The 16,290-nt window shown below is 45.1% G+C and overlaps 1 protein-coding gene across 1 annotated transcript; it reads right to left on the bottom strand.

Moving 5' to 3' along the window:
* Window positions 1–3,009: 3,009 nt before the first annotated feature.
* On the bottom strand, window positions 3,010–15,923 carry BAG2 (BAG cochaperone 2; the record flags this gene model as incomplete). The annotated part of the gene is made up of 3 exons (XM_080699845.1): window positions 3,010–3,422; window positions 4,537–4,646; window positions 15,811–15,923. The coding sequence occupies 3 exons, from the start codon at window positions 15,921–15,923 to the stop codon at window positions 3,010–3,012; spliced, it is 636 nt and encodes a 211-aa protein (XP_080555971.1).
* Between the last annotated feature and the right edge of the window lie 367 nt (window positions 15,924–16,290).

Here is a 16,290-nt window from a genome sequence, read left to right as displayed (position 1 = left end):
CACCTATAATTCCAGTAATTGGGAGGCTGAGACTGGAGAATCAGAGGTTCAAGGCCAGTCTCAGCAACTTAGCAAGAAGACATTTAGCAACTTAGCAAGACTCTTTTTCAAAAATAAAATTGGGCCGGGATCTAGCTGAGAAGTAGGACACCTCTGGATTGAATCACCAGTACCAAATTTAAAAAATAAATTATGAAACAGGTCTTCATGAATTGATCACCTTGAATTCTAGGCACTGTGATGTGTGTTAGGTTAGAGTGAGCTGAATCAAAAATGGACAATGGCTGCATTCACTGTTCTGTCCCAGTGCAGGGTACTTGTTTGGCTAGTGTTTAATTAGATGAAAAGGAGACGCCCCAGAAGTTCAAGCTCGTTCCTGTAGCAGCCTCCTCCCAGGTCCTCTGAAAGCCTCAGGAATTATTCTAAGGTTAGGGGTCCTTAAATTCAAGCACCACAAGTTTCAGTTCTACAATGTCTCTATTTTTAGCTGGGTGGGGTTCACTCCGTCCTCAGCTAATGGAGTCAGAGCTCAGAAACTCCATGCAGCTCCGTGGAGTCAGCTGGCTCCATGGCGGCTCCTGCGAGCTACACTTCAGAAAGCTTGTCCTTAAGGTGAAGCAGGAAGTGGGCTTCGAGGAGGGGCGTTGGACAAGGAGGTTTGCCGGGAGGCGGTTCTAACAAGGAATGGCAGGAGGGCTGGCGATCCTAGACTTGCATTGTATAGAATGGGGTGAACACGTACATTCTAAATGCCCTGACACTCTACCGTCCATGCGGCTTGCCCGGGAGGTTCCGAGGGCTGGGACCAGAACAGGGACCGCAGGCAGCTTCAAGATGGATCGTGTGTCTTCCTTCTATGATAAATGACAGATCTACAGTAAAAGCCCCTTGCAAAAAATGGAGAAGAAAACAATACCAAGGGCCAGGGAGGCAGCACAAGAGTAATTTGTGGTAGAAAAGGCCCTGGACTGAGGAGCGGATGGTGGGCTGAGGAGCGAGGGGTCGGGGCAGGTCCCAGAGGCTGACAGCGATGGTTGAGACACCGAGGGAGACTCAACAGCCTGTTAACTAATCTCCACAAAGCCGGTAATGGACAAGGTGGCACAGAAAGTTTCACCTGACAGTGAGCCTGATGACGAACCCAGACTCATCGCCACAGAGAGAATTCAGTTTCCCGTGGACGGAGAGATCTTAATGAGGCGGATGGCATTGGGGCTGATGGAGAAAGCAGCCACGAATGTCCTCAGATTGTCATTGTTTTTCATAAAAGACTAGCTAGCTCAGCAGTTTTTGTACACAGCATTCAGCTTACTATTGTTTGGGTTAAGAAATCTATAAAATCAATCAGGATCTTGGTTCTTCATGTAAAGAATGGCTACATTCTAATAAAAACTGGTTTGAAGCATTTGTTTCAAAGTAGTGTTTGGGGAAGTTGTTGAGGTTTTTGGAAACAGCACCAGTTAACTTTTAAAAGTTAAGTGTTCTATAGTATTGATAATAGAAGGATCAATACGTGAGTCAATTGGGTTAGTAAACAAGATGCAAACTACACTAAGGTGTAAGTCTAATGTACAAAAAAAATAATGCTCAGTGCTGGAAAGATCTTAGTGAAATGGCTACCGTTTAATTACTGAAGACAGTATAAATTGATACAGCTTTTCTACAAAGAAATATATGTTAGGCCATGAAAACATGTATATGCTCTTTGACCCAATAAACTCCAATTCTTGGAATTTATATAAAGAAGATCAAAAACAAAGATAAAAGCCGGGCGTGGTGGCGCACACTTGTAATTCCAGCATTTGGGAGGCTGAGACCGGAGGATCGCAGTTCGCAGACAGCCTTAGCTACTTAGTGAGGCCCTCTGTAACTCAGACTCGGTTTCTTACTGGGGGTGGAACCTTTCTACCTCTTTCTACCTCCGGGCTATACTCCCAGACCTATTTTATATTTTATTTGGAAACAGGGTCTCACTGAGTTGCCGAGAGCCTCACTAAGTAGCTGAGGCTGGCTTCGAACCTATGTGATCCTCCTGTCTCAGCCTCCCAAGCGCGGAGATTACAAGCGTGCGCCACCACGCCCGGCTTGAGAGACCCGGTTTCAAAATAAAAAATAAAAAAATATAAGGCAGGGGGTGTAGCTCAGAGGTCAAATGCCCCTGGGTTCCATCCCCAGACCCCCACACACACACAAAAGAAACACACACACAAAAAAAAAAAACAAAGATAAAGCTCTATGTACATAAATATGTTGCAGTAATTAAGGCTGGGTGTGGAGGTGCACACTTGTAATCCCAGCATTTGGGAGGCTGAGACAGGAGCATCGCAGTTTGTGGACAGCCTCAGCTACTTAGGCCCTTTGCAACTCAGTGAGACCCTGTTTCAAAATAAATAATAAAAAAAATAGAGCTGGGAATGTAGCTCAGAGGTCGAATGAGCCTGGGTTCCATCCCCAGTACCTCAAAAGCCACCACACCCAGCCCCCATGTGTATTAAAATCTACTCATATTGAGATGCATTAGTCTTAAATTCAAGTTAATTTGATTTGTGGTTCATTTTATCCTAAGCACAGTACTTTGTTAGCGTGTGTGCGTGTGTGTGTGCGTGTGCGTGTGTGTGTGTGTGTGTGTGTGCGTGTGTGTGTGTGTGTGTAGGGATTCGTCTCAGCTCGTGCCCCAGGTGCCTGTGTATTTCCATGCCAAAGTCTAGGAAAAAGCAGTAAGACGCAGAGCTCAAGTTGAACTTATTTTCCCGCACATACCATCCACAAAATAGTAAAATATACAGTGCTAGGTCCTAGTACAAGACAAGAATTCAATCTAAAAACTTCTAGGTAATTAAAATATTTCTAGTTTTAATTGCAAAGCTGTTGACACTGGAGTGTTTTCCTTATCTGAAACAAACTGTCAGTATCAAGTGGTTATGTCTAACACAAAGAATTACTGTTTCAAATAAAATAGAACTTTGTCATTTTTACATCATTACTTGTAAGTACCCTTGGGTTTGAAGACTAATTAAATCTGCCTTCGGCATTTTGTTGCAGAGTTTTAGAAGCAGCTCCTTTAGAATGCTCAAGTAATTTGATGGCCTTGTCCGAGTTTTCAATATTTCTAAGCAGAGTCTCTAATCTTCTCTTAATTTTCTTCTGATCTTCAAGAGCACAGCCGATTACTATGGACTGGAACTTCTGATCGACAGGCCCAGGCGGCACCTCGGACAGACACGCGCTGTACAGCGACATCAGGTGGCTCTTGGCATTCCCCAGGTCATCCAGGAACTTGCTGACCACCTCGTCTATGATCCTCGTGGCATGCTTCAGGGACTCTTGCTGCTGGGGGCTTCTGATCGTTTCTACAGAAACTTCAACGGTGAGGGTTCGTCCCATCAAACGGTTCGCAGTCAGATTTAATTCTTCTCTTTCTCCTAAACACAGAAAGTTTTGAAATATCAATCAACATGAGACATAAATGTATCCATGTCAAGAACGCAAAGACATTCTTTGTCCTAACTTTATTTGTTTTACAAACACTTCTGTGAAAATAAGGTAAAAGCTAAAATGATTAACCCAAGATTAACTGATGAAGCGATGGATTAGAGACGAGTTGTAGAATGCGTCTCGCTGAAAATATCCGCAGTCAGATATAGTGATCCAGCTGGCTCCTCGAGCTCAAGTGTCTCATGAGTGTGTGCAGATTTGCATTTGTAACTGGGATGTGGAGATAAAGTCTTAACACAGAGATCAGTTTCTTTTAGCAGGCTACATTATCTCAAATTTTGGCTGAGACGCCATAGCAAAGGCCAGATGTGGTGCACACCTGTAATCCCAGTACTCGGGAGGCTGAGATAGGAGGATCCCAGGTTAGAAGCCAATCTCAGCAATTTAGCAAGGTTCTTAACAACTTAGCAAAATCCTACTTCCAAATAAAAAATAAAATAGGCTGAGGATGTACTTTGGAGTTAGAATGCCCCTGGGTTCCATCCTCACCCCACAAAAGAATAAACAAAAGTCATAGCAGTGAGAGTAGAGGATAAGCTGGCCTCAAAACCAGGCATGGACCTCACCCCTCCAGGCAGCCTGAGGCAGTCAGAGGCCTTGGCTGGGCCCACACAGGAAGGCCAGGCCAGTAAGGAGCGCTGTGGGCATTTCACTATTCAGCTCAAGAAGGGAGCCATCTCCTGATCTGTTGACGTTTGGCCAGGATGGTGAACACAGACTGGATCAGGACCCACTGTGGGGCCGCAGTTTAGGTCTGGAGCTGGCCTGCTTATCACAGCAGCAGTGCAGGTCGCAGGCTTACTCTGCGAGGGAGCCCAGTGCCCACGGAAGCAAAGCACAGGCCCAGGCTGCACGGCAGTCGCGCTCATGGTTTTTTAATCCTATAATTTGACTGAATTCGCTCCCTTTCTTCTCTTTAAATTACACCCTTTCTCTTTACTTCTCTGCCTCCACTCTCACCCTCCTCTGTTTTAAACCCCCTGCAGTCCACGTGCACTTGGGGCTGCAGCCGAGCGCACTCGGCCCGCCGGGAGGCCCCACCGTCGCTGATCTGCCTCATGTCCTGGCTGTTCTGAATGCTGTGGATCATCTCCAGAAGGACCTCCTTCTCCTGCTCGACCGCGGTCGCAGCTTCCCTCAAGGCTTCGACCCTGTGTACGGTGAGAAAAGAAGAGTCACTGCACGATGTTCTTCACCTCTCATCCAGTCACGCTCAAGTTTTAGCATCATTAGGGATGCTTTTCAAAAATCCTTTATTCCTTTTTGAGAGCGACCCCATGTTTTTATTCTTTCTTACCTACTGGCTGCGCCCCAGCTTTCCTCCCTGCTCACAGGCCGACTGGTGTGCCCAGTGTCCATCTACTTGTTTTTACAACACCTGTCACCATTTGCAGAGTCTTCATTTACATCTCATCCTGGGTTTGTTGCTGCTTCGCTCAGCGTTTTTCAGGCCCATGCAGGTTTCCGCGCCCGTCTACGCGGCGGCTTCTGACCGCCGCAGAGTACCGTGTGAACACCCGTCTGCTGTTACCTCCCGTCCCCCGGGCTGAGCACGCACATCGTGGCCGACGACACTCCGGTCACCACCTGTCCCTGGTGGGCCTCAGTGCGAGCCGCATACTCAAGATATTAATTTTTTGTCGGCAACAGACATTGCAATTATCTTCTCTTGTCCTTTGTGAATTTTGTCTAGGATGGCCTTCACTGAACAAAGATTCTCTATCTTTTCTTTCTAAGTCTCATTAAGTAGCCCGGGCCGGTCTCACACTTAGATCCCCTGCCTCAGCCTCTGAGCAGCTAGGTGCTTGCCATTGGATGCACTTAAGAAAGAGGCGTGGTGGTGCGCGCTTGTGATCCCGGCATTTGGGAGGCTGAGACAGGAGGACGGCGCTTTGCGACAGCCTCAGCTACTACTTAGTGAGGCCCTCTGCAACTCAGTGAGACTCTGCTTCAAAACAAAGAATAAAAAATAGGGCTGGGGTGTAGCTTGGGGTAGAATGCTCCTTGGTTCCACCCCCAGTACCACACACACACACACACACACACACACACACACACACACACACCTTACTTTGATGTGGTCAGTTCACTGCTTTGCTTTGCCTATGGTTTAGGCTTTGGAAGCTTTGCCTAATGGCCTTTCCCACCCCCAGGCCATAAGAGAGTTTCCTCCACTGGCTCTATAGTCCTTTCTCATATTTTTAAACTGCTACAATCCGTGGTGTGTGTGTGTGTGTGTGTGTGTGTGTGTGTGTGTGTGTGTGTGTGTTATACTGGAGATTGAGCCCAGGGGCATTCTACCTCCAAGCTACACCCCCAGACATTTATTTTTTTTTAAAACAGGGTCTAAGTTGGTAAAGCTGTCTTCAAACCTGTCATCTTCCTGTCTCAGCCTCTCGAGTGCTTGCATGCTACCACGCCTGGTTTATAATCTACTCTTATATGTGGTGGACTTTATTTATACCCAAATAGTCATTTTCTCCTACTTTATTTACCAGATAATACATCTTCTCCCTTAGATGTGTGTGTATGTATTTTGGGGGTACTGGGGATTGAACCCAGGCAAGCTCTACCATTGAGTTACTCCCCCAGTTCCTTTCAGTTTTTGAGACAGGGTCTCACCAAGTTGCCCAGGCTAGCCTCGAACCTGCGATCCTCCTACGTCAGCCTCCCAAGTACTGGAAATATAGGCATTCACCAGCATGTCCAGCAATACCCATTATTCAAGCAGCATCAGCCTTGAACTGTGCCTTAATATTTGGTTTATGGACCGTCATTCCTTCATATGAACTCTGGCAAGTTTACTGTGCTCCTCAAAAAATTGGTAGAAATTTGACAGCTTTATTGTAATAGCAGTATTTCATGTAAGGGCATGATATATCTCTTCACTTACTTAGATCTTCTACATTCTTTATTAGTTTTGAAATATGCTTCATACTAGTCTTGAGGACTCTGAGTGTTTCAGATACTTTGTAGGTATAATTATTACTATCGTGAATAACTTCAATTGCATCTCCTAGTCAATCACGGCTGGTTTGAGGAATGCTATTTTCATAGGTGAGATGTGTACCTGGCGCGTGATTTACACTTACTAACGTTAATGGTCAATCTGTTGGTCCTAGCAGTTCCTTTAGCTTAATGACCACATCATCTGCAAAACATGATAGGTTTTGTCTTTTACTTTCCAGGCCAGTTGCTTATTTTTTTTATATTACTGGCTAAGGTCCTCTGGTACCATATTAAATAATGGTCGTGTCCAGGGAACCTTTGCCTTTTCCCCAGTTTGAGGGGGAAAGCTTCCGCAAGCTTTGGGTATAAAGCCCTGGGAAAACCAAGAAGCACTCTTTTCCTGCCTCCTCCAGCTACACACAAACGCAGTGTGCACATATACACGCACGCACCCACTAGCCAAGATCGAAGCTGGAGGCTCCTGACAGCAAGAGAAAGAAGTAACTTGCATATTTATTTTATTATTATTATTATTATTATTATTATTATTATTATTATTTTGCGGGTCTGGGGATGGAACCCAGGGGCATTTGACCTCCAAGCTACACCCCCTGCCCTATTTTTTATTCTTTATTTTGAAACCGGGTCTCACTGAGTTGCAGAGGGCCTCACTAAGTAGCCGAGGATGTCCGCGAACCGTGATCCTCCAGGTCTCAGCCTCCCGAATGCTGGGATTACAAGCGTGCACCACCACGCCCGGCAATAACTTGCATATTTAAAAGCTTCCTATTTCAGCAGCACTCTCGTATAATAAGCACCAGTAAATAAGTTGCCAATTTTTGCAAAATGAGATAGTGTCAGACTTATTCACAGAATTGGATGATCCTAAAAATATAAGATCACGGATGGTCTCATGCAGACTGCTGCCTTAAATGGGCACAGAAGGAGCCACCTCACCCGCGTTTCAGCACCTGTCAGTCCATAAAAGGCCCCTCACCCCAGCCACACACATGCGCTTCTCCCGCTACCACCCATCTGTTACACCCCAAAATAGCACGGAGAGGCCGTAACGCCAAGCGTGGCTTTGTACTTCAAGATACAAAATATATGTGGAACTCTGTTTATAAGAGCCAGTAAGAACAAAGAGCTGGTGAGAACTTTGTATGACAAATTGGACTGGAAAACACTATCAAATACAAGATTCCACATGGCAGTAGCAATACATCAGGGCCTCTTCCAGTGTGTGTGTGTGTGTGTGTGTGTGTGTGTGTGTGTGTGTGTTACTGGAGATAAAACCCAGGGGCATTCTACCTCTGAGCTACAACCCAGCCTAATGTTTTATTCTTTATTTTGAAACAGGATCTCACTAGGTTGCAGAGGGCCTCACTAGGTAGCTAAGGCTGGCCGCAATCCTGTGATCCTGTCCCAGCCTCCCAAGTACTGGGATTATAAGCGTGCTCAACCATGCCTGGCTCCTGTTCAAATATTTTAAATAAACAAAGTCCGACAGATAAGCTAGGGAGCCGTGTATGTGAAAGAGACTGCTGACACTAATATGAAATATTTATACTAAAAACATAAACCATGACTCTAGTTTTTAGATGAATAACATAGAATAATGTTGGGTAAATGAGAAGATGCTGAAAGAAGTTAGTTTTTCAACTCAACCTGAGTTTATATTCAAATGATAAAGAGAACTGAGAGCTGTTCTAAAAAGGAAGGCTTCCTTTACAATTAAAAGTTACAGCCGGGCATGGTGGCGCATGCTTATAATCCCAGCATTCCAGAGGCTGAGACCGCAGGATTGCGGTTCGTGGACAGCCTCAGCTACTTAGTGAGGCCCTTTGCAACTTAGTGAGATCCTATTTCAAAATGAAGAATAAAAAATAGGGCAGGGGGTATAGCTTGGAGGTCGAATGCCCTGGGTTCCATCTCCAGATCCACAAAACAAAACAAAAAAAAGTTACAATAGTAAGTTTATGGAGCTGGTAAGAAAACAAATTTAAAGGAAAAAAACAATTACCAGGGATTTTTTTTTCCTGTGAAAAACAGATCTCATCTTTTATAGAGAGTTGTTTTTTTTTTTGTTTTTTTTTTTTGGTACTAGAGATGGAACCCAGGGGCATTATACTTGAGTTACACATCTAGCCCTATTTTTTATTCTTTTTTTTTTAAACAGGGTCTCACTAAGTTGCAGAAGGCCTCACTAAATAGTATGAGGCTGGTGGTACCCAGCTTTAGCGTTTCTTGTATACACTATTATGTTTCCCTTTTCTTACTTCATAGAAAGGTAGTTTTCAGATGTATGGTTCCAGGGCCATTAGCGTCATGGGCCTGTCATCTGCTGGTCCTTCTTCCTGCAACACCCTGTCTTCCTGCCCTATAGTCTGAGGTGATCTTTCAGAACCCAGTCCCCCTTTGGCAGGAACCATTTCCTTAGCAACTCACCTTTCCTCTACCTTGGGGACAATCAATACCTCTTTTGGCATTGTTCACATGTCTAGCAAAGGGACTATCATGTATTTTATTTTTCCTTTAAAAAGCTGAACCAAGCCGGGCATAGTGACCCACGCTTGTAATCCCAGCATTTGGGAGGCTGAGACAGGAGGATCGTGGTTTGTGGCCAGCCTCAGCTACTGAGTGAGGCCCTCAGCAACTTAGACCCTGTTTCCAAATAAAATATAAAATAGGTCTGGGAGTATAGCCTGGAGGTAGAAAGCCTCTGAGTTCCATCCACAGTACTACCAAAAAGAAAAAGAAAGAAAGAAAGAAAGAAAGAAAGAAAGAAAGAGAGAGAGAAAGAAAGAGAGAGAGAGAAAGAGAGAGAGAGAGAAAGAAAGAAAGAAAGAAAGAAAGAAAGAAAGAAAGAAAGAAAGAAAGAAAGAAAGAGTGAGCCAGGGTGTAGCTTGAAGGTAGTAGAATTGTAGGTTTGAGCCCCGCCTCAATTTAGTGAGTCCCTCAGGAACTTAGTGAGAGCCTGTTTAAAAAAAAAAAAATTAATAGGGCTGGGGGTATAGCTCAGGAGTAGAATACCCTTGGGTTCAATCTCCAGAATCACAGGAAAAAAAGCTGAACCTTTACAAGTATGGCGTTGCACACGTGTAATCCCAGTACAAGAGGCTCAGACAAGAGGCCCACAGGCTCAAGGGCAGCCTCAGCACATAGCGAGACTTTTAGTAACTTGATGAAATCTTTTCAAAACAAAAAATAAAAAAAAGGGTGGAGAGCCACGCGTGGTGGTACATGACTATAATCCCAGCATTTGGGAGAATGAGATAGGAAGATCACAGGTTCACGGCCAGCCTCAGGTACTTATGCCCTTGCAACTTAGTGAGACCCTGTTTCAAAATAAAGAGTAAAAAAGAGGGCTGGAGATGTACCTCAGAGGTAGAATGTCTGTGGGTTCAGTTCAATCCCCAGTACCGCAAGAAAAAATAAAGGGTGAGGGGGTACAGTTCCAAGGGACATTGCCCCTGGGATCAATCCCAGTACAACACACACACACACACACAAAGCTGAACCTACATCTCTACTGAGCTTAAAGAGTATCTGTAATGTTTATCAGCTCTTGACAGAAGAGCTCTGTCCTTAAATTCAATTTATATTTTTAAGATAGCTTTTTTATTAGTTCTAAAACATTCTTAGCTATTATATCTTTGAATATTTCCTACCTCCTTTTTTATTATTTTCATCTGAAACACTGCTTAGGCAAATGCTGGAGCATCTCACTTTATCCTTCCTGTTTGTTAATCTTTCATCTGACAGCACTTCTCTTGGTAGCAAAGGGCAGCTCTGTACTTTACTAGCAGATCTTGGAAGCAGCTACATGCCCAAATTGGGAAAGAATTCATCCTCACATTCAGGCTGGTCTGGGCTGTGTTCCTGGAAAATGGCATCAAATCACAACTAAGTAGGCTTCGACAAAAAAAAAAAATCAGTAGAATATTCCTGAGGGCAAACTGGAACACAGGCAGGCCCAGCTAGGTCTTAGCACCATCCAAACCTCTGCAGCCTGGGTATCAAAAGGACAAACTGGTGGAGACTTAGCAGAGGTGAAAACCTAGACTGTGGCTACGGCTGACAGCCAATACAGTACGCCGTGGAAACTGTACCGCGCTCTCACCTGCTAGTGAGTAGCTTTGAATATTTACACACTCGGCCACAACTTCCTCACTTACGAAACAGAGATAATCAGGAGTTGGTGGGTGTAACTCAAGAGTTTCACAATGAGTGGCAAAAGTGACATATATATATAAATTAGAACACGTGTGATGTTTATATGGCTTAGTATATATGATGTGTCTAGATTTGATGCTGACATACATTAGGTTCAGAGTAGTTATTAGGTTCTTACTATCACGACCACAAGGTCATTTATCAATAATAAGAATTTGTGCTTTCACAAAATGGAGAGAAAATGGCAAGTAGTCACATCATGGACTTATGTAAAAGAAATAATTTCAAAAACAGGTTCTTAAACTCATAGTCCTCTTATTTGATATTCATGTATGAAACGGTTACAAGCTGGGCATGGTGGTGCGTTTGTAATCCCAGTACTTGGGAGGCTGAGACAGGGGGATCGCGGGTTCACAGCCAGCCTCAGCTACTTAGTGAGGCTCTCTTTCAAAATAAGGAATAAAAAGCCGGGCGTGGTGGCACATGCTTGTAAACCCAGTACTTGAGAGGCTGAGACAGGAGGATTGCACAGGTCCAAAGCCAGCCTCAGCTACTTAGTGAGGCCCTCTGCAACTTAGTGAGACCTTGTTTCAAAATAAAGAATAAAAAATAGGGCAGGGGGTGTAGCTTGGAGGTTGAATGCCCTGGGGTTCCATCCCCAGACCCACAAAAAAAGAAAAAGGAATAAAAAATAGGCCTGGGGGTATAGCTCAGAGGCAGAATGCCCCTAGGTTCAATCCCCAGTAATACGCGCGCGCGCACACACACACACACACACACACACACACACACACACATCACCACAATGTTCCCTAAATATTAAATATTTCTGGCAGTGTAAAATTTTTGAAAGGCTTTTCTAATCATCAAAATGTTAAATTTCATTCATTATCAAGATACTGGTGTAAAAAGGAATGGGTATTTTAAGTGTTAATAGCTAGTCTCAGTGGTAAGGCCTGAGGCAAGCCACTTAATCCCTCAATTCCCAACATTTCTAAAAGAGATAACTCCTACCTCCAAGGGTTTTGTAAGTTTAAATGACAATGTATATAGAAAGTGCTCTTTTAAATTATAGGCTGTCACACAACATAAACTACAAGCCATCTTGCTCCCCAAGTCCTGGTGCAGGAAAGGAGAAACTTAAAGCCTGAGCAACTGAGTCACCCTTCCTTCCAGCGCTTCTTTTCCTGGCTGAGCTGGTCCCTGGGAGGAGGGGAAGAAGACCCGATGATCAGTTTTGGGGATGTGCCAGACCTGCCACGCCCCCGCCAGGCTCCAGTACTCATCTTTGTGTGTGTGTGTGTGTGTGTGTGGTACTGGGGTCCCTGGAAACCCTTCTACCTCTGGGCTACACTCCCAGACCTATTTTATACTTTTTTATTTGGAAACAGGTTCTCTTAAGCCAGTGAGGCTGGCTTCGAACCTGCACAATCCTCCTGTCTCACCTGCCAAGCGCAGGGATTACAAGCGTGCGCCGCCACACCCGGCTCCAGTACCCTTTTTAAACATCCTCCTCACCTTGGTGAGCCTTCCAGGAACCACCCATGCCTGGCACACAGTTGGCTTATACTCACTGAATCAAAGACTAGTTTATTTTTAGTTTGTTTGTTTTGTGCTACAGAGATTGAACCCAGGGGCTTTCTATCTCTAAGCTACATCTCCAAACTTATTTTACTTTTTAAATTTTGAAACAGGGTCTCACAAGGTTCCCCCGCCTCAGCCGTCTGATTCAAATGGAGTTTTTGTTTGGGAGGGTTACTAAGTGCTATGAGCGTACATGTCTTTATCAATCTGAACTTCATGATGTTCATTACAGTGTACCAGTAAAAATATATGAATAAATAGAGTTTTCATCTCTTTCCATAAAATGACATATTGGCTCAACATTTTGAAACAGGACACATATTAAGAAAATTCAGACATAAAGTGTTAAAAGTCTGGAGAACTAGTATTCCCTGTGTTTAAACTTGAAGTTCGCTATTCTCTAGCTGTGTGACTTTAGACAAGTCATTTATTTGTGAGCTTCCATTTCTCATGTGTAGAATGAAGATAACAGTATCTTTTACAAAGACATAGAGCCTGGCAGAAAAACAGAATTTTTTTTTTTTTTTTTGGTATTAGGGATTAAACCCGGGGCATTCTATCTCCGAGCTACACCCCCAGCCCTTTTTATTTTGAAATAGGATTTCACTAAGTTGCTGAGGTTGTCCTCAAACCCGGGATCCTCGGGTCTTAGTCTCCCAAGTACATGTGTGGATTACAGGGTTGTGCCACCCCACCCAGCTGACAGAGTTCATTAAATAAATAAATACTAATATGCATTATTTATAAATTAAGATTACTATTAAAAGTAACAATAAGCAGGGTGTCTTGAGCCACGGACAAATGCAAAATTCAGACTCCATAGAACTGGCCATGAGAAAGGAGAGAGAAAGGAATCACTTCTTTAAAAGGAAATAAAGGAGATGAGATACAATAAAATTAAAAAAGAGGACTTTTAAGGGCCATTATAATGATAAAATATTAGAAACAAATAGAAATTCTTTAAGTCTATAGAATGTGGCCAAGCAGTATAAGGCATTTTAGACATCAGAGGCTAGTTCTATTCCAAGTCATAAAGCACTTGGTATTATCCTGTTGACAGTTTCAAAAGAAAGAAGTTCCTTTCACAACCAACCAAATCAGTGTGGCTGTGGAACTAAGAACAAACTAACGTTTTACTTCACCCATTTCACTACTCCATTAGTCTACTTAATATAAAACCAAACTAAAGGAATAAGATTACATATGAATTTCATGTTTCTTTCTTTCTTTCTTTCTTTCTTTCTTTCTTTCTTTCTTTCTTTCTTTCTTTATTTATTTATTTATTTTTAGGTCTGGGGATGGAACCCAGAGGCATTTGACCTCCGGAGCCACACCCCCTGCCCAATTTTTATTCTTTATTTTGAAACAGGGTCTCACTGAGTTACGGAGGGCCTAAGTAGCTGAGGCCCGCTATCCTCCAGGCTGAGACTGGAGGATCTGTGAACCGCAATCCTCCAGTCTCAGCCTCCCAAATGCTGGGATTACAAGCATGTGCCACCATACCCGGCTATTTATTTATTTTTGGTACTGGGATTGGATCCAGGGGCATTCTACCTCTGAGCTACACTCTAACCCTATTTTCTTCTTTTATTTTGAATCAGGGCCTCACTACTGCAGAGGGCCTCACCAAGTTGCTGAGGCTGGTCTTGAACCTGTGATTCTCCTGCCTCAGCCTCCAAGTACTGGGATTACAGGCATGTGCCAATGTACCCAGTTTCATGTTTTCTTTTAAAAGTCAATCTCCAGCCAGGAGTAGTGGTGCAAGCTTGTAATACCAGTACTTGGGAGTCTGAGACAGGAGGACCATGATTCGTGGACAGCCTCAAATACTTAGTGAGGCCCTGTTTCAAAATAAAGAATAAAAAACAGGACTGGGGATGTAGCCCAGAGGTAGATGTCACTGGGTTTAACCCCCAGGTCTTAAAAAAAAAAAAAAAGCCTCCCAAAGTACTGGGATTAACAAGCATGTACTGTCACGCCCAGCTACGAATCTAGATCTGAATCTAGATCTGACCCTGCTGTAGGGTTTGAAAAAAACAAAAAACAATTCGGGCGTGGTGGAGCATGCCTATAATTCCAGCCCTCGGGAGGCTGAGAGAGGAGGTTGGAAGGCTAAAAGCCAGCCTCAGCTACTCAGGCCCCGTTTCAAAATCAAAAGGGCTAGGGCTGAAGCTCAAAGGTAGTATATCCCTGGGTTCCACTCTTAGCATCACAAAAAAGAATAAATAAAATAGAGCTTTAGTAAAAGCAGCCCTAGTTTTCAATCAGTAATACTTTAAGAAAAGTCCTTGAAATGAACAATCAGATGTTTATTAGTCAGGCTTTCTTCCTCAGCCCAAGTGTTAATTAAGCAAGCTGCAATTTAATCACTTATGTGCTCTCATCAGAATTATTCTTATATTAATCAAACAGTGGAACATAAAGATACTCAAAAGCAGAGGCTTTCTTTTCAAAGGGAGCGCTGGAGTGTCCTGGCCACATGTGAGGCAGTCCTCAGGTGTGAGGACAGTGACTCAGCTTAGAGGAAAGGGGGTGAGAGGACGCAGGCTCCCTTCTGACCAGGGGCGAGCCTGCCGCGGCTCTGCTCTCACAGGTCTCAAGACCCTGGACGTTCTGCTGCTGCATGCGAAGCCAGATTCCTCGGAGGGCCGAGCAGCCGCGACCTCCAGTGATCCCCCCAGTGGTCCCCCCAGTGGTCCCCCCAGTGATCCCCCCCGAGGCTCCGCTTTCTCCGGGAGGCGGTTGACGCCTGAAGTATGTGCCAGCTCCGGGGAACCTGTCAGGCAGCAGGACTCCTCTTTTGCATTGGTCTCATTCTGAGCAGAATCCCAGACCCTGCTAGAGGGCTCAGGTTTCCACGAAGTTGTGGGCGGAAAAACTCTCCCTTTCTGGCTGTTTCCTCGGCAGTAATAATAAACGCCTCAACTGCTAAGTGACACTACGGTCGTTACCCTGGCAAACAGACAGTTCCTGGCATTTCGGTAGAGACGCAGGAGATGAAGCTCCCCAAGGCAGCCTTCTTGAGCTTTGTGACTCACACTACTCTTACTTATCCAGAGCCTGGTGGAAACTATGGAACCAACTCCTACAGTTTCTAGGCAGACCGCAAGACTTTCCTTTATACCCGCACACACTCAAATTCACACAGCAACTCTACAAAAGGCGTACATAACGTACATAAAATTTCCACAGACTGTTAAGGGGGAAAAGTATCACATTAATATCCAGCCATTTATAAGCTCTATACAGCTGTGAGCCGGGAAAGAGGAGGAAAGCTGTGGCCACGTTTTCAAGAGGAGTCAGGGTGCTCTCTGAAGAGGCGCACAGCAAATACCCACGTACCCCACCGAGAGCACTTGGGCACAGTACCGGGCTGTCTAGTGCACCGAGCGCAGCACCCGGCTGCCCTCCGACCCACCGCCCTCCTGACTGAGGGATTCCTGGATTATTTTTTCCCTTTTTCTATTGCTCTGAAGTGTTTTGGAGCAAATAAACTTAGAACACACCGGGAGTCACTGGAAACTGCTGTCTCCCTCACAAGTGCCTGGGGGAGAGTGGAAGCGCTGGTCCCCGGCGAGACCCTCGCAGCCCCAACCCCGGCCGCACCTGAGCTCCAGCTGGTCCAGGCTCTCCAGCAGGCGGCCCGAGCGGTCGGCCATGGAGGAGGAGCGGCAGAAGCGGCCCTCGTTGGCCTTGGCGCTGATCTTCGCCTGAGCCATGGGCGGGCGGCGAGGTCACCGGGCTGGGCACCGAGTGGCGCGGGCGGCGTCGCCGTCACCGCCGCCGTCACCGCAGGCACCGCCCCCTGTGACGCCAGCAGGAGGGGGCGGAGCCATGGCGAGGAGGGCGCCCATTGCAGGAGGACGCAGTGATGGAGAGGAGGGCGCCCAGGAGGGAGGACGGAGTGATGGAGGCAGAGAGAAAGGAGGGCCACTCCCCCACCTAGAGAGATGTGGGGACTTCGTTTCCACCCAATTACGGGATTTTTTTTTTTTCAAACTAAAATGTGATTCCTGTGGGAATGAGTGAAATGATTGGCAAAATTAGGAAGGCCACTTCACACCCAACCTATAGCATGTTAATAAG

Source organism: Muscardinus avellanarius, assembly GCF_963383645.1.
Source record: "Muscardinus avellanarius genome assembly, chromosome: 8".
NCBI classification, from domain to species: Eukaryota; Metazoa; Chordata; class Mammalia; order Rodentia; family Gliridae; genus Muscardinus; species Muscardinus avellanarius.
This window is presented reverse-complemented; position numbering and strand designations above follow the sequence as displayed.